At 47.4% G+C, this 22534-nt stretch overlaps 1 protein-coding gene across 1 annotated transcript; it reads left to right on the plus strand.

Annotated features, from left to right (window-relative positions):
* Nucleotides 1–1805: 1805 nt before the first annotated feature.
* On the plus strand, nt 1806–21713 carry LOC306982695 (C-C chemokine receptor type 6-like; the record flags this gene model as incomplete). The annotated part of the gene is made up of 3 exons (XM_079583161.1): nt 1806–2234; nt 3550–3972; nt 21516–21713. Coding segments are annotated over 3 exons (1050 nt in total), but the record flags the coding sequence as incomplete, so codon positions are not given.
* Nucleotides 21714–22534: the final 821 nt, after the last annotated feature.

Below are 22534 nucleotides of genomic sequence, written 5' to 3' on the forward strand. Positions count from 1 at the left end.
CCGCCCCCTCAGGTGTGACCCCGCCCCCTCAGGTGTGACCCCGCCCCCTCAGCTCTGACCCCGCCCCCTCAGCTGTGACCCCGCCCCCTCAGCTGTGACCCCGCCCCCTCAGGTATGACCCGCCCCCTCAGGTGTGACTCCGCCCCCTCAGGTGTGACCCCTCTCAGGTGTGACCCCGCCCCCTCAGCTCTGACCCCGCCCCCTCAGCTGTGACCCCGCCCCTCAGCTGTGACCCCGCCCCTCAGCTCTGACCCCGCCCCCTCAGCTGTGACCCCGCCCCCTCAGGTGTGACCCCGCCCTCAGTTGTGACTCCGCCCCCTCAGGTGTGACCCCGCCCCCTCAGTGTGACCCCGCCCCCTCAGGTGTGACCCCGCCCCCTCAGCTCTGACCCCGCCCCCTCAGCTGTGACCCCGCCCCTCAGCTCTGACCCCGCCCCCTCAGCTGTGACCCCGCCCCCTCAGGTGTGACCCCGCCCCTCAGTCGTGACTCCGCCCCCTCAGGTATGACCCCGCCCCCTCAGCTGTGACCCCGCCCCTCAGCTCTGACCCCGCCCCTCAGCTGTGACCCCGCCCCCTCAGGTGTGACCCCGCCCCTCAGTTGTGACCCCGCCCCTCAGGTATGACCCCGCCCCCTCAGCTGTGACCCCGCCCCCTCAGGTATGACCCCGCCCCCTCAGGTATGACCCCGCCCCCTCAGGTATGACCCCGCCCCCTCAGCTCTGACCCCGCCCCTCAGGTGTGACCCGCCCCTCAGGTATGACCCCGCCCCTCAGGTATGACCCCGCCCCCTCAGCTCTGACCCCGCCCCCTCAGCTCTGACCCCGCCCCTCAGCTCTGACCCCGCCCCTCAGCTGTGACCCCGCCCCCTCAGCTCTGACCCCGCCCCTCAGGTGTGACCCCGCCCCTCAGGTATGACCCCGCCCCCTCAGGTATGACCCCGCCCCCTCAGCTGTGACCCCGCCCCCTCAGATGTGACCCCGCCCCTTCAGCTCTGACTCCGCCCCCTCAGCTCTGACCCCGCCCCCTCAGGTGTGACTCCGCCCCCTCAGGTATGACCCCTCTCAGGTGTGACCCCGCCCCCTCAGGTGTGACCCCGCCCCCTCAGGTGTGACCCCGCCCCCTCAGGTATGACCCCCCCAGGTGTGACCCCGCCCCCTCAGGTGTGACCCCGCCCCTCAGGTGTGACCCCGCCCCCTCAGGTATGACCCCTCTCAGGTGTGACCCCGCCCCCTCAGATGTGACCCCGCCCCCTCAGCTGTGACCCCGCCCCTTCAGCTGTGACTCCGCCCCCTCAGGTATGACCCCGCCCCCTCAGGTATGACCCCCTCAGGTGTGACCCCGCCCCCTCAGCTGTGACCCCGCCCCCTCAGCTGTGACCCCGCCCCCTCAGCTCTGACCCCGCCCTCAGCTCTGACCCCGCCCCCTCAGCTCTGACCCCGCCCCCTCAGCTGTGACCCCGCCCCCTCAGGTATGACCCCGCCCCTCACTCAGGTGTGACCCCGCCCCCTCAGCTCTGACCCCGCCCCCTCAGCTGTGACCCCGCCCCCTCACTCAGATGTGACCCCGCCCCCTCACTCAGGTGTGACTCCGCCCCCTCACTCAGGTGTGACTCCGCCCCCTCACTCAGGTGTGACCCCGCCCCCTCAGCTGTGACCCCGCCCCCTCAGCTCTGACCCCGCCCCCTCAGCTGTGACCCCGCCCCCTCAGATATGACCCCGCCCCCTCAGCTGTGACTCCGCCCCCTCAGCTGTGACCCCGCCCCCTCAGCTGTGACCCCGCCCCCTCACTCAGGTCTCTCTCTTCCAGACGCTCCTGTTACACTTGGCTCTCGCTGACCTGGTGATCGTGGCGGCGCTGCCGGGCCTGGTGGTGATGGAGGGGGCGTGGCCTGACGGGGGCGTGGCCTGTAAGCTGCTGAGGGGCGGGTACAGCCTGAGCCTCTACAGCGCCGCCCTGCTGTTGGCTGCAGTGAGCGCAGACAGATACGCCGCTGTGGTTCACGCTCGCAGACGCCTCGGCGCTCGCTCTCACGGCCTGAGCCGCCTCGTCAGCGCCATCGTGTGGGTCACCGCGGCAACGCTCAGCCTGCCCAGCTTCATGTTCTACGACCGATACGTCCCTCAGCACCAGAGCATTCTGCCCTGGGGCAACGTGAGCCTGGGGAAGCACTGGAACCTCAGCCTGGACCTGGACCTGGACCTGGACCTGGACCGGGACCTGGACCGGGGGCCGCAGGTACGAAGGTTTTACCCAAATCTAAAATCTTCTGACACCGCGTTGCAAATGATTATGAAAATGACATTTTTCTCAACTCAAATGAGAGTCAGCGTAATGATAACAGTATTTATTTCAAAAATAAATATAGTAAAAACCTCAAAATCCACTATTCCAAATGATTCTGCAACTCATCGTTTCAATACATTTTAAAGCTTGTAATTAACTGAAAATGGTCATTTGTTGTATTCGCAGCATTAGGAGGTGATATTTACTGAAATCAAAAGATATTTCAATCAAAAACATCTGGGTCAAGTTATATTTTACCAGAGGAGCTTCTTTGAGCAGCTTCAAAATTCTTCAATCCATTAAACTTGTGAGTTTTTGGACAGTTTCTGCTTGGATTTCTTTGCAGGATGTTAGAATAGCCTCCCAGAGCTGCTGTTTGGATGAAAACTGCCTCCCACCCTCAATAGAAGTTCTGCTTGAGGCTCCAAAGGTTCTCAGTAGGGCTGAGGTCAGGGGAGGAGGGGGTCCACATCATGAGTTTCTCTCCTTTTATGCCCATAGCAGCCAGTGATGCAGAGGTTTTCTTTACAGCAGGACATGGTGTGTTGTCATGATGAAGATGAAGAAAGAGGTCATTTTCACACCTTCAGGGATCCTAAAGGGTCGACCAGCGCTCTCCCCATGACTCCGCCCCCTCCTTACTGACGTCACAGCCTTGTTGGGACATTGTGGCCATTCACCTCCATCCACTACTCCATCCACTCCTCCATCCAGGGTCACACGGCCTCATCAGTGAACACGACTGTTTGAAAATGAGTCTCATGTATTTCTGAGCCACTGCAGCCGTTTCTGCTTCAGCTTCAATGAACAGTTTAGGGGAGGCTGGATAGAAGGTTTATGCACAACTGCAGCCTCTGGAGGGTCGGCTTTGTAGCATCTGTTCTCTTAATCTGATGTGTTTGTCTGGCAGAAACCGTCCTCATTGTGCCTTTATCTGCACAAACCTGTGTGTGTCTGAATCATCCACAAATCTCTAATCAGTTCGATGATTACGCTTCATCTTTCATGAAATATCGAAGGTTTTCAGACATTCAACTATTTCACACTTTTCATCAGCAGACAGATCCTTTTTCTTTCCCTTATTGCTTGAAAATGAACGTCCTTTTTCAGTTTCAGTGATTTGCAGTTGGAGCGATGATTGAGAGGCTGAAGTGTAGTTTTGATGTTACAGATCAGTGACTCATCAGCGACTGTAACGTTCAGCAAAAACAATGAAACACTGATGAGGTTTCCTTGTTTGTTCTGTTTGTGTTTCCTTCTATCACAGCGTCACCTCCTCCTCCTGTCGTTTCAGACGTGGCTGTTTAACATCACCAACGGCTCCGCCTCTGACTCCGCCCCTCTGGCCTCTGACTCCGCCTCCTCATACGTGTGCGAGCTGAGGTTCAATGACTCGAGCACGGCTCAGACCATGAAGGTTCTGATCCCGACGCTCCAGGTCACGGTCGGGTTCCTCGTTCCCTTCGTGGTCATGAGCTTCTGCTACGGCTCCGTCCTGCACACGCTGCTGAAGGGGCGGAGCCTGTGCGGAGAGAGGCGGGGCTCTGGCAAAGGAGGGCAGGGCTTCAGGAGAGAGCGCGCCATTCGTCTGGTCCTCATGGTGGCGCTGGTGTTCGTCCTGTGCCACGCCCCCTTTAACATCCTGCTGCTGTGGAAGACGAGCACGCAGTTCCAGGAGCAGGACTGTGAGGTAATAACGTGTTATTAACGTGTTATTAACGTGTTATTAACATGTGGAAGACGAGCACGCAGTTCCAGGAGCAGGACTGTGAGGTAATAACGTGTTATTAACGTGTTATTAACGTGTTATTAACATGTTATTAACATGTGGAAGACGAGCACGCAGTTCCAGGAGCAGGACTGTGAGGAAATAACGAGTTATTAACGTGTTATTAACGTGTTATTAACGTGTTATTAACGTGTGGAAGACGAGCACGCAGTTCCAGGAGCAGGACTGTGAGGTAATAACGTGTTATTAACGTGTTATTAGCGTGTTATTAACATGTGGAAGACGAGCACGCAGTTCCAGGAGCAGGACTGTGAGGTAATAACGTGTTATTAACGTGTTATTAACGTGTTATTAACGTGTGGAAGACGAGCACGCAGTTCCAGGAGCAGGACTGTGAGGTAATAACGAGTTATTAACGTGTTATTAACGTGTTATTAACGTGTTATTAACATGTGGAAGACGAGCACGCAGTTCCAGGAGCAGGACTGTGAGGTAATAACGTGTTATTAACGTGTTATTAACGTGTTATTAACGTGTGGAAGACGAGCACGCAGTTCCAGGAGCAGGACTGTGAGGTAATAACGTGTTATTAACGTGTTATTAACGTGTTATTAACGTGTTATTAACGTGTGGAAGACGAGCACGCAGTTCCAGGAGCAGGACTGTGAGGTAATAACGTGTTATTAACGTGTTATTAACGTGTTATTAACGTGTTATTAACATGTGGAAGACGAGCACGCAGTTCCAGGAGCAGGACTGTGAGGTAATAACGTGTTATTAACGTGTTTTTAACGTGTTATTAACGAGTTATTAACGTGTTATTAACGTGTTATTAACGTGTTATTAACGTGTTATTAACGAGTTATTAACGTGTTATTAACATGTGGAAGACGAGCACGCAGTTCCAGGAGCAGGACTGTGAGGTAATAACGTGTTATTAACGTGTTATTAACGTGTTATTAACGTGTTATTAACATGTGGAAGACGAGCACGCAGTTCCAGGAGCAGGACTGTGAGGTAATAACGAGTTATTAACGTGTTATTAACGTGTTATTAACGTGTTATTAACGTGTTATTAACGTGTTATTAACGTGTTATTAACGAGTTATTAACGTGTTATTAACGTGTTATTAACGTGTTATTAACGTGTTATTAACGTGTTATTAACGTGTTATTAACGAGTTATTAACGTGTTATTAACGTGTTATTAACGTGTTATTAACGTGTTATTAACGTGTTATTAACGAGTTATTAACGTGTTATTAACGTGTTATTAACGTGTTATTAACGAGTTATTAACGTGTTATTAACGTGTTATTAACGAGTTATTAACGTGTTATTAACGAGTTATTAACGTGTTATTAACGAGTTATTAACGTGTTATCACTGTGATGGAGTTTCTCTGTGATGGAGTTTCTCTGTGATGGAGTTTCTCTGTGATGGAGTTTCTTTGTGATGGAGTTTCTCTGTGATGGAGTTTCTTTGTGATGGAGTTTCTCTGTGATGGAGTTTCTCTGTGATGGAGTTTCTCTGTGATGGAGTTTCTCTGTGATGGAGTTTCTCTGTGATGGAGTTTCACTGTGATGGAGTTTCTCTGTGATGGAGTTTCTCTGTGATGGAGTTTCTCTGGTGTGATGGAGTTTCTCTGTGATGGAGTTTCTCTGTGATGGAGTTTCTCTGTGATGGAGTTTCTCTGGTGTGATGGAGTTTCACTGTGATGGAGTTTCTCTGTGATGGAGTTTCTTTGTGATGGAGTTTCTCTGGTGTGATGGAGTTTCTCTGTGATGGAGTTTCTCTGTGATGGAGTTTCACTGTGATGGAGTTTCTCTGTGATGGAGTTTCTCTGTGATGGAGTTTCTCTGTGATGGAGTTTCTCTGTGATGGAGTTTCTCTGTGATGGAGTTTCTCTGGTGTGATGGAGTTTCACTGTGATGGAGTTTCACTGTGATGGAGTTTCTCTGTGATGGAGTTTCACTGTGATGGAGTTTCTCTGTGATGGAGTTTCTCTGTGATGGAGTTTCACTGTGATGGAGTTTCTCTGTGATGGAGTTTCACTGGTGTGATGGAGTTTCTCTGTGATGGAGTTTCTCTGTGATGGAGTTTCTCTGTGATGGAGTTTCTCTGTGATGGAGTTTCTCTGTGATGGAGTTTCACTGTGATGGAGTTTCACTGGTGTGATGGAGTTTCACTGTGATGGAGTTTCTCTGTGATGGAGTTTCTCTGTGATGGAGTTTCATTGTGATGGAGTTTCTCTGTGATGGAGTTTCTCTGTGATGGAGTTTCACTGTGATGGAGTTTCACTGTGATGGAGTTTCACTGTGATGGAGTTTCTCTGTGATGGAGTTTCACTGTGATGGAGTTTCTCTGTGATGGAGTTTCTCTGTGATGGAGTTTCTCTGTGATGGAGTTTCTCTGTGATGGAGTTTCTCTGGTGTGATGGAGTTTCACTGTGATGGAGTTTCTCTGTGATGGAGTTTCTCTGTGATGGAGTTTCTCTGTGATGGAGTTTCTCTGTGATGGAGTTTCACTGTGATGGAGTTTCTCTGGTGTGATGGAGTTTCTCTGTGTGATGGAGTTTCTCTGTGTGATGGAGTTTCTCTGTGTGATGGAGTTTCTCTGTGATGGAGTTTCTCTGTGATGGAGTTTCTCTGTGATGGAGTTTCTCTGTGATGGAGTTTCTCTGTGATGGAGTTTCTCTGTGATGGAGTTTCTCTGTGATGGAGTTTCTCTGGTGTGATGGAGTTTCTCTGTGATGGAGTTTCTCTGTGATGGAGTTTCTCTGTGATGGAGTTTCTCTGTGATGGAGTTTCTCTGTGATGGAGTTTCTCTGTGATGGAGTTTCACTGTGATGGAGTTTCACTGTGATGGAGTTTCACTGTGATGGAGTTTCACTGTGATGGAGTTTCTCTGTGATGGAGTTTCACTGTGATGGAGTTTCTCTGTGATGGAGTTTCTCTGTGATGGAGTTTCTCTGTGATGGAGTTTCTCTGTGATGGAGTTTCTCTGTGATGGAGTTTCTCTGGTGTGATGGAGTTTCTCTGTGATGGAGTTTCTCTGTGATGGAGTTTCTCTGTGATGGAGTTTCTCTGTGATGGAGTTTCTCTGTGATGGAGTTTCTCTGTGATGGAGTTTCTCTGGTGTGATGGAGTTTCTCTGTGATGGAGTTTCTCTGTGATGGAGTTTCTCTGTGATGGAGTTTCTCTGTGATGGAGTTTCTCTGTGATGGAGTTTCTCTGTGATGGAGTTTCTCTGGTGTGATGGAGTTTCTCTGTGATGGAGTTTCTCTGTGATGGAGTTTCTCTGTGATGGAGTTTCTCTGTGATGGAGTTTCTCTGTGATGGAGTTTCTCTGGTGTGATGGAGTTTCTCTGGTGTGATGGAGTTTCTCTGGTGTGATGGAGTTTCACTGTGATGGAGTTTCTTTGTGATGGAGTTTCTCTGGTGTGATGGAGTTTCTCTGTGTGATGGAGTTTCTCTGTGTGATGGAGTTTCTCTGTGTGATGGAGTTTCTCTGTGATGGAGTTTCTCTGTGATGGAGTTTCTCTGTGATGGAGTTTCTCTGTGATGGAGTTTCTCTGTGATGGAGTTTCTCTGTGATGGAGTTTCTCTGTGTGATGGAGTTTCTCTGTGTGATGGAGTTTCTCTGTGTGATGGAGTTTCTCTGTGTGATGGAGTTTCACTGTGATGGAGTTTCTTTGTGATGGAGTTTCTCTGGTGTGATGGAGTTTCTCTGTGTGATGGAGTTTCTCTGTGTGATGGAGTTTCTCTGTGTGATGGAGTTTCTCTGTGATGGAGTTTCTCTGTGATGGAGTTTCTCTGTGATGGAGTTTCACTGTGATGGAGTTTCACTGTGATGGAGTTTCTTTGTGATGGAGTTTCTCTGGTGTGATGGAGTTTCTCTGTGTGATGGAGTTTCTCTGGTGTGATGGAGTTTCTCTGTGTGATGGAGTTTCTCTGTGTGATGGAGTTTCTCTGTGATGGAGTTTCTCTGTGATGGAGTTTCACTGTGATGGAGTTTCTCTGTGATGGAGTTTCTCTGTGATGGAGTTTCTCTGTGATGGAGTTTCTCTGTGATGGAGTTTCTCTGTGATGGAGTTTCTCTGTGATGGAGTTTCACTGTGATGGAGTTTCACTGTGATGGAGTTTCACTGTGATGGAGTTTCACTGTGATGGAGTTTCTCTGTGATGGAGTTTCTCTGTGATGGAGTTTCTCTGTGATGGAGTTTCTCTGTGATGGAGTTTCTCTGTGATGGAGTTTCTCTGTGATGGAGTTTCTCTGTGATGGAGTTTCTCTGTGATGGAGTTTCTCTGTGATGGAGTTTCTCTGTGATGGAGTTTCTCTGTGATGGAGTTTCTCTGTGATGGAGTTTCTCTGTGATGGAGTTTCTCTGTGATGGAGTTTCTCTGTGATGGAGTTTCTCTGGTTTGATGGAGTTTCTCTGTGATGGAGTTTCTCTGTGATGGAGTTTCTCTGGTTTGATGGAGTTTCTCTGTGATGGAGTTTCTCTGTGATGGAGTTTCTCTGTGATGGAGTTTCTCTGTGATTGAGTTTCTCTGTGATGGAGTTTCTCTGTGATGGAGTTTCTCTGGTTTGATGGAGTTTCTCTGTGATGGAGTTTCTCTGTGATGGAGTTTCACTGTGATGGAGTTTCTCTGTGATGGAGTTTCTCTGTGATGGAGTTTCTCTGTGATGGAGTTTCTCTGTGATGGAGTTTCACTGTGATGGAGTTTCTCTGTGATGGAGTTTCACTGTGATGGAGTTTCTCTGGTTTGATGGAGTTTCTCTGTGATGGAGTTTCTCTGTGATGGAGTTTCTCTGTGATGGAGTTTCTCTGTGATGGAGTTTCTCTGTGATGGAGTTTCTCTGTGATGGAGTTTCTCTGTGATGGAGTTTCTCTGTGATGGAGTTTCACTGGTGTGATGGAGTTTCTCTGTGATGGAGTTTCACTGTGATGGAGTTTCTCTGTGATGGAGTTTCACTGTGATGGAGTTTCTCTGTGATGGAGTTTCTCTGTGATGGAGTTTCTCTGTGATGGAGTTTCTCTGTGATGGAGTTTCACTGTGATGGAGTTTCTCTGTGATGGAGTTTCTCTGTGATGGAGTTTCTCTGTGATGGAGTTTCTCTGTGATGTAGTTTCTCTGGTGTGATGGAGTTTCTCTGTGATGGAGTTTCTCTGTGATGGAGTTTCTCTGTGATGGAGTTTCTCTGTGATGGAGTTTCTCTGTGATGGAGTTTCTCTGGTGTGATGGAGTTTCTCTGTGATGGAGTTTCTCTTTGATGGAGTTTCACTGTGATGGAGTTTCTCTGTGATGGAGTTTCACTGTGATGGAGTTTCTCTGTGATGGAGTTTCTCTGTGATGGAGTTTCTCTGTGATGGAGTTTCACTGTGATGGAGTTTCTCTGTGATGGAGTTTCTCTGTGATGGAGTTTCTCTGTGATGGAGTTTCACTGGTTTGATGGAGTTTCTCTGTGATGGAGTTTCTCTGTGATGGAGTTTCTCTGTGATGGAGTTTCTCTGTGATGGAGTTTCTCTGTGATGGAGTTTCACTGGTTTGATGGAGTTTCACTGTGATGGAGTTTCTCTGTGATGGAGTTTCTCTGTGATGGAGTTTCACTGTGATGGAGTTTCTCTGTGATGGAGTTTCTCTGTGATGGAGTTTCTCTGTGATGGAGTTTCTCTGTGATGGAGTTTCTCTGTGATGGAGTTTCTCTGTGATGGAGTTTCTCTGTGATGGAGTTTCTCTGTGATGGAGTTTCACTGTGATGGAGTTTCTCTGGTGTGATGGAGTTTCACTGTGATGGAGTTTCTCTGTGATGGAGTTTCTCTGTGATGGAGTTTCTCTGTGATGGAGTTTCACTGTGATGGAGTTTCTCTGTGATGGAGTTTCTCTGTGATGGAGTTTCTCTGTGATGGAGTTTCTCTGTGATGGAGTTTCTCTGGTGTGATGGAGTTTCTCTTTGATGGAGTTTCTCTGTGATGGAGTTTCTCTGTGATGCAGTTTCTTTGTGATGGAGTTTCTCTGTGATGGAGTTTCTCTGTGATGGAGTTTCTCTGTGATGGAGTTTCTCTGTGATGGAGTTTTACTGTGATGGAGTTTCACTGTGATGGAGTTTCTCTGTGATGGAGTTTCACTGTGATGGAGTTTCTCTGTGATGGAGTTTCTCTGGTGTGATGGAGTTTCTCTGTGATGGAGTTTCTCTGTGATGGAGTTTCTCTGTGATGGAGTTTCACTGTGATGGAGTTTCTCTGTGATGGAGTTTCACTGTGATGGAGTTTCTCTGGTGTGATGGAGTTTCTCTGTGATGGAGTTTCTCTGTGATGGAGTTTCACTGTGATGGAGTTTCTCTGTGATGGAGTTTCACTGGTGTGATGGAGTTTCTCTGGTGTGATGGAGTTTCTCTGTGATGGAGTTTCTCTGGTGTGATGGAGTTTCTCTGTGATGGAGTTTCTCTGTGATGGAGTTTCTCTGGTGTGATGGAGTTTCTCTGGTGTGATGGAGTTTCTCTGTGATGGAGTTTCTTTGTGATGGAGTTTCTCTGGTGTGATGGAGTTTCTCTGTGATGGAGTTTCTCTGGTGTGATGGAGTTTCTCTGGTGTGATGGAGTTTCACTGTGATGGAGTTTCTCTGTGATGGAGTTTCACTGTGATGGAGTTTCTCTGTGATGGAGTTTCACTGTGATGGAGTTTCTCTGTGATGGAGTTTCTCTCTGTGATGGAGTTTCACTGTGATGGAGTTTCTCTGTGATGGAGTTTCTCTTTGATGGAGTTTCACTGTGATGGAGTTTCTCTGTGATGGAGTTTCTCTGTGATGGAGTTTCTCTGGTGTGATGGAGTTTCTCTGTGATGGAGTTTCTCTGTGATGGAGTTTCTCTGTGATGGAGTTTCTCTGTGATGGAGTTTCTCTGTGATGGAGTTTCTCTGTGATGGAGTTTCTCTGTGATGGAGTTTCTCTGTGATGGAGTTTCTCTGTGATGGAGTTTCTCTGTGATGGAGTTTCTCTGTGATGGAGTTTCTCTGTGATGGAGTTTCTCTGTGATGGAGTTTCTCTGTGATGGAGTTTCACTGTGATGGAGTTTCACTGTGATGGAGTTTCTCTGTGATGGAGTTTCTCTGTGATGGAGTTTCTCTGTGATGGAGTTTCTTTGTGATGGAGTTTCTCTGTGATGGAGTTTCTCTGTGATGGAGTTTCTCTGTGATGGAGTTTCTCTGTGATGGAGTTTCTCTGTGATGGAGTTTCTCTGTGATGGAGTTTCTCTGTGATGGAGTTTCTCTGTGATGGAGTTTCTCTGGTGTGATGGAGTTTCTCTGTGATGGAGTTTCTCTGTGATTGAGTTTCTTTGTGATGGAGTTTCTCTGTGATGGAGTTTCTCTGGTGTGATGGAGTTTCTCTGTGATGGAGTTTCACTGTGATGGAGTTTCTCTGTGATGGAGTTTCTCTGGTGTGATGGAGTTTCTCTGTGATGGAGTTTCTCTGTGATGGAGTTTCTCTGTGATTGAGTTTCTTTGTGATGGAGTTTCTCTGTGATGGAGTTTCTCTGGTGTGATGGAGTTTCTCTGTGATGGAGTTTCACTGTGATGGAGTTTCTCTGTGATGGAGTTTCTCTGTGATGGAGTTTCTCTGGTGTGATGGAGTTTCTCTGTGATGGAGTTTCTCTGTGATGGAGTTTCTCTGTGATGGAGTTTCACTGTGATGGAGTTTCACTGTGATGGAGTTTCACTGTGATGGAGTTTCACTGTGATGGAGTTTCTCTGTGATGGAGTTTCACTGTGATGGAGTTTCTCTGTGATGGAGTTTCTCTGTGATGGAGTTTCTCTGTGATGGAGTTTCTCTGTGATTGAGTTTCTCTGTGATGGAGTTTCTCTGTGATGGAGTTTCTCTGTGATGGAGTTTCTCTGTGATGGAGTTTCTCTGTGATGGAGTTTCTCTGTGATGGAGTTTCTCTGTGATGGAGTTTCTCTGTGATGGAGTTTCTCTGTGATGGAGTTTCTCTGTGATGGAGTTTCTCTGTGATGGAGTTTCACTGTGATGGAGTTTCTCTGTGATGGAGTTTCTCTGTGATGGAGTTTCTCTTTGATGGAGTTTCTCTCTGTGATGGAGTTTCACTGTGATGGAGTTTCTCTGTGATGGAGTTTCTCTGTGATGGAGTTTCTCTGTGATGGAGTTTCTCTGTGATGGAGTTTCTCTGTGATGGAGTTTCTCTGTGATTGAGTTTCACTGTGATGGAGTTTCTCTGTGATGGAGTTTCTCTGTGATGGAGTTTCTCTGTGATGGAGTTTCTCTGTGATGGAGTTTCTCTGTGATGGAGTTTCTCTGTGATGGAGTTTCTCTGTGATGGAGTTTCACTGTGATGGAGTTTCTCTGTGATGGAGTTTCTCTGTGATGGAGTTTCTCTTTGATGGAGTTTCTCTCTGTGATGGAGTTTCTCTGTGATGGAGTTTCTCTGTGATGGAGTTTCACTGTGATGGAGTTTCTCTGTGATGGAGTTTCTCTGTGATGGAGTTTCTCTGTGATGGAGTTTCTCTGTGATGGAGTTTCTTTGTGATGGAGTTTCTCTGTGATGGAGTTTCACTGTGATGGAGTTTCTCTGTGATGGAGTTTCTCTGTGATGGAGTTTCTCTGTGATGGAGTTTCTCTGTGATGGAGTTTCTCTGTGATGGAGTTTCTCTGTGATGGAGTTTCTTTGTGATGGAGTTTCTCTGTGATGGAGTTTCTCTGTGATGGAGTTTCTCTGGTGTGATGGAGTTTCTCTGTGATGGAGTTTCTCTGTGATGGAGTTTCTCTGTGATGGAGTTTCTCTGTGATGGAGTTTCTCTGTGATGGAGTTTCTCTGTGATGGAGTTTCTTTGTGATGGAGTTTCTCTGTGATGGAGTTTCTTTGTGATGGAGTTTCTTTGTGATGGAGTTTCTCTGTGATGGAGTTTCTCTGTGATGGAGTTTCACTGTGATGGAGTTTCTCTGGTGTGATGGAGTTTCTCTGTGATGGAGTTTCTCTGTGATGGAGTTTCTCTGTGATGGAGTTTCTCTGGTGTGATGGAGTTTCTCTGTGATGGAGTTTCTCTGTGATGGAGTTTCTCTGTGATGGAGTTTCACTGTGATGGAGTTTCACTGTGATGGAGTTTCTCTGTGATGGAGTTTCACTGTGATGGAGTTTCACTGTGATGGAGTTTCACTGTGATGGAGTTTCACTGTGATGGAGTTTCTCTGTGATGGAGTTTCTCTGTGATGGAGTTTCTCTGTGATGGAGTTTCTCTGTGATGGAGTTTCTCTGTGATGGAGTTTCTCTGTGATGGAGTTTCTCTGTGATGGAGTTTCTCTGGTTTGATGGAGTTTCTCTGTGATGGAGTTTCTCTGTGATGGAGTTTCACTGTGATGGAGTTTCACTGTGATTGAGTTTCTCTGTGATGGAGTTTCTCTGTGATGGAGTTTCTCTGTGATGGAGTTTCTCTGTGATGGAGTTTCTCTGTGATGGAGTTTCTCTGGTTTGATGGAGTTTCTCTGTGATGGAGTTTCTCTGTGATGGAGTTTCACTGTGATGGAGTTTCTCTGTGATGGAGTTTCTCTGTGATGGAGTTTCTTTGTGATGGAGTTTCTCTGTGATGGAGTTTCTCTGTGATGGAGTTTCTCTGGTTTGATGGAGTTTCTCTGTGATGGAGTTTCTCTGTGATGGAGTTTCTCTGTGATGGAGTTTCTCTGTGATGGAGTTTCTCTGTGATGGAGTTTCTCTGTGATGGAGTTTCTCTGTGATGGAGTTTCTCTGTGATGGAGTTTCTCTGTGATGGAGTTTCTCTGTGATGGAGTTTCTCTGTGATGGAGTTTCTCTGTGATGGAGTTTCTCTGTGATGGAGTTTCTCTGTGATGGAGTTTCTCTGTGATGGAGTTTCTCTGTGATGGAGTTTCTCTGTGATGGAGTTTCTCTGGTGTGATGGAGTTTCTCTGTGATGGAGTTTCTCTTTGATGGAGTTTCTCTGTGATGGAGTTTCACTGTGATGGAGTTTCTCTTTGATGGAGTTTCTCTGTGATGGAGTTTCTCTGGTGTGATGGAGTTTCTCTGTGATGGAGTTTCTCTGGTGTGATGGAGTTTCTCTGTGATGGAGTTTCTCTGTGATGGAGTTTCACTGTGATGGAGTTTCTCTGTGATGGAGTTTCTCTGTGATGGAGTTTCTCTGTGATGGAGTTTCACTGTGATGGAGTTTCTCTGTGATGGAGTTTCACTGTGATGGAGTTTCTCTGTGATGGAGTTTCTCTGTGATGGAGTTTCTCTGTGATGGAGTTTCTCTGTGATGGAGTTTCTCTGTGATGGAGTTTCTCTGTGATGGAGTTTCTCTGTGATGGAGTTTCTCTGGTGTGATGGAGTTTCTTTGTGATGGAGTTTCTCTGGTTTGATGGAGTTTCTCTGTGATGGAGTTTCTCTGTGATGGAGTTTCTCTGGTGTGATGGAGTTTCACTGTGATGGAGTTTCTCTGTGATGGAGTTTCTCTGTGATGGAGTTTCTCTGAGATGGAGTTTCTCTGTGATGGAGTTTCTCTGTGATGGAGTTTCTCTGTGATGGAGTTTCTCTGTGATGGAGTTTCTCTGAGATGGAGTTTCTCTGTGATGGAGTTTCTCTGTGATGGAGTTTCTCTGAGATGGAGTTTCTCTGTGATGGAGTTTCTCTGTGATGGAGTTTCACTGTGATGGAGTTTCTCTTTGATGGAGTTTCTCTGTGATGGAGTTTCTCTGGTGTGATGGAGTTTCTCTGTGATGGAGTTTCTCTGTGATGGAGTTTCTCTGTGATGGAGTTTCTCTGTGATGGAGTTTCTCTGTGATGGAGTTTCTCTGTGATGGAGTTTCTCTGTGATGGAGTTTCAATGTGATGGAGTTTCTCTGTGATGGAGTTTCTCTGTGATGGAGTTTCTCTGTGATGGAGTTTCACTGTGATGGAGTTTCACTGTGATGGAGTTTCACTGTGATGGAGTTTCTCTGTGATGGAGTTTCACTGTGATGGAGTTTCTCTGGTGTGATGGAGTTTCTCTGTGATGGAGTTTCTCTGTGATGGAGTTTCACTGTGATGGAGTTTCACTGTGATGGAGTTTCTCTGTGATGGAGTTTCTCTGTGATGGAGTTTCTCTGTGATGGAGTTTCTCTCTGTGATGGAGTCTCTCTGTGATGGAGTTTCTCTGTGATGGAGTTTCACTGTGATGGAGTTTCTCTGTGATGGAGTTTCTCTGTGATGGAGTTTCTCTGTGATGGAGTTTCTCTCTGTGATGGAGTTTCACTGTGATGGAGTTTCTCTGTGATGGAGTTTCTCTGTGATGGAGTTTCACTGTGATGGAGTTTCTCTGTGATGGAGTTTCTCTGTGATGGAGTTTCTCTGTGATGGAGTTTCTCTGTGATGGAGTTTCTCTGTGATGGAGTTTCTCTGGTATGATGGAGTTTCTCTGTGATGGAGTTTCACTGTGATGGAGTTTCTCTGGTGTGATGGAGTTTCTCTGTGATGGAGTTTCTCTGTGATGGAGTTTCTCTGTGATGGAGTTTCTCTGTGATGGAGTTTCTCTGTGATGGAGTTTCTCTGTGATGGAGTTTCTCTGTGATGGAGTTTCTCTGTGATGGAGTTTCTCTGTGATGGAGTTTCTCTGTGATGGAGTTTCTCTGTGATGGAGTTTCTCTGTGATGGAGTTTCTCTGTGATGGAGTTTCTCTGGTTTGATGGAGTTTCACTGTGATGGAGTTTCTCTGTGATGGAGTTTCTCTGTGATGGAGTTTCTCTGTGATGGAGTTTCTCTGTGATGGAGTTTCTCTGTGATGGAGTTTCTCTGTGATGGAGTTTCTCTGTGATGGAGTTTCTCTGTGATGGAGTTTCTCTGGTGTGATGGAGTTTCTCTGTGATGGAGTTTCACTGTGATGGAGTTTCTCTGTGATGGAGTTTCTCTGTGATGGAGTTTCTCTGTGATGGAGTTTCACTGTGATGGAGTTTCACTGTGATGGAGTTTCTCTGTGATGGAGTTTCTCTGTGATGGAGTTTCTCTGTGATGGAGTTTCACTGTGATGGAGTTTCACTGTGATGGAGTTTCACTGTGATGGAGTTTCACTGTGATGGAGTTTCACTGTGATGGAGTTTCACTGTGATGGAGTTTCTCTGGTGTGATGGAGTTTCTCTGTGATGGAGTTTCTCTGTGATGGAGTTTCACTGTGATGGAGTTTCACTGTGATGGAGTTTCACTGTGATGGAGTTTCTCTGTGATGGAGTTTCTCTGTGATGGAGTTTCTCTGTGATGGAGTTTCTCTGTGATGGAGTTTCACTGTGATGGAGTTTCTCTGTGATGGAGTTTCACTGTGATGGAGTTTCTTTGTGATGGAGTTTCTTTGTGATGGAGTTTCTCTGTGATGGAGTTTCTCTGGTTTGATGGAGTTTCTCTGTGATGGAGTTTCTCTGTGATGGAGTTTCTCTGTGATGGAGTTTCTTTGTGATGGAGTTTCTTTGTGATGGAGTTTCTCTGTGATGGAGTTTCTCTGTGATGGAGTTTCTCTGTGATGGAGTTTCTCTGTGATGGAGTTTCTCTGGTTTGATGGAGTTTCTCTGTGATGGAGTTTCTCTGTGATGGAGTTTCTCTGTGATGGAGTTTCTCTGTGATGGAGTTTCTCTGTGATGGAGTTTCTCTGTGATGGAGTTTCTCTGTGATGGAGTTTCTTTGTGATGGAGTTTCACTGTGATGGAGTTTCTCTGTGATGGAGTTTCACTGTGATGGAGTTTCTCTGTGATGGAGTTTCTCTGTGATGGAGTTTCTCTGTGATGGAGTTTCTCTGGTATGATGGAGTTTCTCTGTGATGGAGTTTCTCTGTGATGGAGTTTCTCTGTGATGGAGTTTCTTTGTGATGGAGTTTCACTGTGATGGAGTTTCTTTGTGATGGAGTTTCACTGTGATGGAGTTTCTCTGTGATGGAGTTTCTCTGTGAAGGAGTTTCACTGTGATGGAGTTTCTCTGTGATGGAGTTTCTCTGTGATGGAGTTTCTCTGTGATGGAGTTTCTTTGTGATGGAGTTTCTCTGGTGTGATGGAGTTTCTCTGTGATGGAGTTTCTCTGTGATGGAGTTTCTCTGTGATGGAGTTTCTCTGTGATGGAGTTTCTCTGTGATGGAGTTTCTCTGTGATGGAGTTTCTCTGTGATGGAGTTTCTCTGTGATGGAGTTTCTCTGTGATGGAGTTTCTTTGTGATGGAGTTTCACTGTGATGGAGTTTCACTGTGATGGAGTTTCTCTGTGATGGAGTTTCTCTGTGATGGAGTTTCTTTGTGATGGAGTTTCTCTGGTGTGATGGAGTTTCTCTGTGATGGAGTTTCTCTGTGATGGAGTTTCTCTGTGATGGAGTTTCTCTGTGATGGAGTTTCTCTGTGATGGAGTTTCTCTGTGATGGAGTTTCTCTGTGATGGAGTTTCTCTGTGATGGAGTTTCTTTGTGATGGAGTTTCACTGTGATGGAGTTTCTCTGTGATGGAGTTTCACTGTGATGGAGTTTCTCTGTGATGGAGTTTCTCTGTGATGGAGTTTCTCTGTGATGGAGTTTCTCTGTGATGGAGTTTCTTTGTGATGGAGTTTCTCTGGTGTGATGGAGTTTCTCTGTGATGGAGTTTCTCTGTGATGGAGTTTCTCTGTGATGGAGTTTCTTTGTGATGGAGTTTCTCTGGTGTGATGGAGTTTCTCTGTGATGGAGTTTCACTGTGATGGAGTTTCTCTGTGATGGAGTTTCACTGTGATGGAGTTTCTTTGTGATGGAGTTTCTCTGTGATGGAGTTTCTCTTTGATGGAGTTTCACTGTGATGGAGTTTCTCTGTGATGGAGTTTCACTGTGATGGAGTTTCACTGTGATGGAGTTTCACTGTGATGGAGTTTCTCTGGTGTGATGGAGTTTCTCTGTGATGGAGTTTCTCTGTGATGGAGTTTCACTGTGATGGAGTTTCTCTGTGATGGAGTTTCACTGTGATGGAGTTTCTCTGGTGTGATGGAGTTTCTCTGTGATGGAGTTTCTCTGTGATGGAGTTTCTCTGTGATGGAGTTTCTCTGTGATGGAGTTTCTCTGTGATGGAGTTTCACTGTGATGGAGTTTCTCTGGTGTGATGGAGTTTCTCTGTGATGGAGTTTCTCTGTGATGGAGTTTCTCTGTGATGGAGTTTCTCTGTGATGGAGTTTCTCTGTGATGGAGTTTCACTGTGATGGAGTTTCTCTGGTGTGATGGAGTTTCTCTGTGATGGAGTTTCTCTGTGATGGAGTTTCTCTGTGATGGAGTTTCTCTGTGATGGAGTTTCTCTGTGATGGAGTTTCTCTGTGATGGAGTTTCTCTGTGATGGAGTTTCTCTGTGATGGAGTTTCACTGTGATGGAGTTTCTCTGTGATGGAGTTTCTCTGTGATGGAGTTTCTCTGTGATGGAGTTTCTCTGTGATGGAGTTTCACTGTGATGGAGTTTCTCTGTGATGGAGTTTCACTGTGATGGAGTTTCACTGTGATGGAGTTTCACTGTGATGGAGTTTCTCTGTGATGGAGTTTCTCTGTGATGGAGTTTCACTGTGATGGAGTTTCACTGTGATGGAGTTTCTCTGTGATGGAGTTTCTCTGTGATGGAGTTTCTCTGGTGTGATGGAGTTTCACTGTGATGGAGTTTCTCTGTGATGGAGTTTCACTGTGATGGAGTTTCACTGTGATGGAGTTTCTCTGTGATGGAGTTTCTCTGTGATGGAGTTTCTCTGTGATGGAGTTTCTCTGTGATGGAGTTTCTCTGTGATGGAGTTTCTCTGGTGTGATGGAGTTTCTCTGTGATGGAGTTTCACTGTGATGGAGTTTCACTGTGATGGAGTTTCACTGTGATGGAGTTTCACTGTGATGGAGTTTCACTGTGATGGAGTTTCTCTGTGATGGAGTTTCTCTGTGATGGAGTTTCTCTGTGATGGAGTTTCTCTGTGATGGAGTTTCACTGTGATGGAGTTTCTCTGGTGTGATGGAGTTTCTCTGTGATGGAGTTTCTCTGTGATGGAGTTTCTCTGTGATGGAGTTTCTCTGTGATGGAGTTTCTCTGTGATGGAGTTTCTCTGTGATGGAGTTTCTCTGTGATGGAGTTTCACTGTGATGGAGTTTCTCTGTGATGGAGTTTCTCTGTGATGGAGTTTCTCTGTGATGGAGTTTCTCTGTGATGGAGTTTCACTGTGATGGAGTTTCTCTGGTGTGATGGAGTTTCTCTGTGATGGAGTTTCTCTGTGATGGAGTTTCTCTGTGATGGAGTTTCACTGTGATGGAGTTTCTCTGTGATGGAGTTTCTCTGTGATGGAGTTTCACTGTGATGGAGTTTCACTGTGATGGAGTTTCACTGTGATGGAGTTTCTCTGTGATGGAGTTTCTCTGTGATGGAGTTTCACTGTGATGGAGTTTCACTGTGATGGAGTTTCTCTGTGATGGAGTTTCTCTGGTGTGATGGAGTTTCTCTGTGATGGAGTTTCTCTGTGATGGAGTTTCACTGTGATGGAGTTTCACTGTGATGGAGTTTCTCTGTGATGGAGTTTCACTGTGATGGAGTTTCTCTGTGATGGAGTTTCTCTGGTGTGATGGAGTTTCACTGTGATGGAGTTTCTCTGTGATGGAGTTTCTCTGTGATGGAGTTTCACTGTGATGGAATTTCACTGTGATGGAGTTTCTCTGTGATGGAGTTTCACTGTGATGGAGTTTCTCTGTGATGGAGTTTCTCTGTGATGGAGTTTCTCTGGTGTGATGGAGTTTCTTTGTGATGGAGTTTCTCTGTGATGGAGTTTCTCTGTGATGGAGTTTCTCTGTGATGGAGTTTCTCTGTGATGGAGTTTCTCTGTGATGGAGTTTCTCTGTGATGGAGTTTCTCTGTGATGGAGTTTCTCTGTGATGGAGTTTCTCTGTGATGGAGTTTCTTTGTGATGGAGTTTCTCTGTGATGAAGTTTCTCTGTGATGGAGTTTCTCTGTGATGGAGTTTCTCTGTGATGGAGTTTCTCTGTGATGGAGTTTCTCTGTGATGGAGTTTCTCTGGTGTGATGGAGGTTCTCTGGTGTGATGGAGTTTCTCTGGTGTGATGGAGTTTGTCTGGTGTGATGGAGTTTCTCTGGTGTGATGGAGGTTCTCTGGTGTGATGGAGTTTCTCTGGTGTGATGGAGTTTCTCTGGTGTGATGGAGTTTCTCTGGTGTGATGGAGTTTCTCTGGTGTGATGGAGGTTCTCTGGTTCTCCCTGTGCCTCCGTCTGCTCGGGGCAAAGTACAAAGGTTTTCATCACGCGTGACAGACGTTCTCCTGTGTTCAGTTAAGAATCAGCAGCTGAACATCACGGTCAGAACCTGTTTTCCTTCACTCAGCCCTGAGGCCACGCCCTTCAGCCCTTAAACCGGCTCACCTGGACACGAACAGGAAGTGCAGTGCCACCTAGTGGCAACAAAGGCCTCAAAATGGCTCCTACACATGTATTTATGGGCTGTTGAACCACTTTGCTCCTCCCCTTGTCTTTGTATCTTTATTTAGTAGAAACTGTTTTCATATTTCAGCGTTTGTTACAGAAGTTTCTGAATAATTAGAGAAAGTTTACATTTTTTCAAAATTGTTTTCCCCTTAACTGACACAAGACCGGACGAGACAAAACAAAGAGTATACCCCCTCATCAGGGGGAAGGGTCTCCAAACCTGCACCCAGTGAAGGTCACAGCCTGGAGGGGGCGCTCTGGTCCCGGGTCGGCCTGGAGGGGGCGCTCTGGTCCTGGGACGGCCTGGAGGGGGCGCTCTGGTCCTGGTCTCAGGTTCTGATCCTGTATGTTTGTGTGTTGCAGTCCTGGGTCGGCCTGGAGGGGGCGCTCTGGTCCCGGGACAGGGGGCGCTCTGGTCCTGGGACAGGGGGCGCTCTGGTCCCGGGACAGGGGGCGCTCTGGTCCCGGGACAGGGGGCGCTCTGGTCCTGGGACAGGGGGCGCTCTGGTCCTGGGACAGGGGGCGCTCTGGTCCTGGGACAGGGGGCGCTCTGGTCCCTGGTCGGCCTGGAGGGGGCGCTCTGGTCCTCGGACAGGGGGCGCTCTGGTCCCGGTCTCAGGTTCTGATCCTGTATGTTTGTGTGTTGCAGTCCCGGGTCGGCCTGGAGGGGGCGCTCTGGTCCCGGTCTCGGGTTCTGATCCTGTATGTTTGTGTGTTGCAGTCCTGGGACGGCCTGGAGGGGGCGCTCTGGTCCTGGGACAGGGGGCGCTCTGGTCCCTGGTCGGCCTGGAGGGGGCGCTCTGGTCCTCGGACAGGGGGCGCTCTGGTCCCGGTCTCAGGTTCTGATCCTGTATGTTTGTGTGTTGCAGTCCCGGGTCGGCCTGGAGGGGGCGCTCTGGTCCCGGTCTCGGGTTCTGATCCTGTATGTTTGTGTGTTGCAGTCCTGGGACGGCCTGGAGGGGGCGCTCTGGTCCTGGGACAGGGGGCGCTCTGGTCCCGGGTCGGCCTGGAGGGGGCGCTCTGGTCCCGGTCTCGGGTTCTGATCCTGTACGTTTGTGTGTTGCAGTCCTGGGACGGCCTGGAGGTGGCGCTGGCGCTCGCTCAGACCTGGGCTCTTCTTCACTGCGTCCTGAACCCGCTGCTGTACGGCTTTAACAGCGCCCCCTTCAGGACGGCCTTCTGCGGCGTCATGCACAAGCTCCGCCCACAGAGACGCCTGTCCTCCACCAGCCAATCAGAGCGCAGCACGCACTACACGCTCTGACCTCGCTGTCGCTGCGGCAACGCCCCCATGTTTACGACCGACTCCATTTTGAAAACGTTTTTCTCTTCATGACTGAAACTGATCATGTGACTTTAGCTGTTTCCTGTGTGTGATCATGTGACTTTAACTGTTTCCTGTGTGTGATCATGTGACTTTAACTGTTTCCTGTGTGTGATCATGTGACTGTAACTGTTTCCTGTGTGTGATCATGTGACTGTAACTGTTTCCTGTGTGTGATCATGTGACTTTAACTGTTTCCTGTGTGTGATCATGTGACTTTAACTGTTTCCTGTGTGTGATCATGTGACTTTAACTGTTTCCTGTGTGTGATCATGTGACTGTAACTGTTTCCTGTGTGTGATCATGTGACTGTAACTGTTTCCTGTGTGTGATCATGTGACTTTAACTGTTTCCTGTGTGTGATCATGTGACTTTAACTGTTTCCTGTGTGTGATCATGTGACTGTAACTGTTTCCTGTGTGTGATCATGTGACTGTAACTGTTTCCTGTGTGTGATCATGTGACTGTAACTGTTTCCTGTGTGTGATCATGTGACTGTAACTGTTTCCTGTGTGTGATCATGTGACTTTAACTGTTTCCTGTGTGTGATCATGTGACTAACTGTTTCCTGTGTGTGATCATGTGACTTTAACTGTTTCCTGTGTGTGATCATGTGACTGTAACTGTTTCCTGTGTGTGATCATGTGACTGTAACTGTTTCCTGTGTGTGATCATGTGACTGTAACTGTTTCCTGTGTGGGATCATGTGACTTTAACTGTTTCCTGTGTGTGATCATGTGACTTTAACTGTTTCCTGTGTG

The sequence above is a fragment of the Gobius niger genome, assembly GCF_951799975.1.
Source record: "Gobius niger genome assembly, contig: SCAFFOLD_122, whole genome shotgun sequence".
Taxonomy (NCBI): domain Eukaryota; kingdom Metazoa; phylum Chordata; class Actinopteri; order Gobiiformes; family Gobiidae; genus Gobius; species Gobius niger.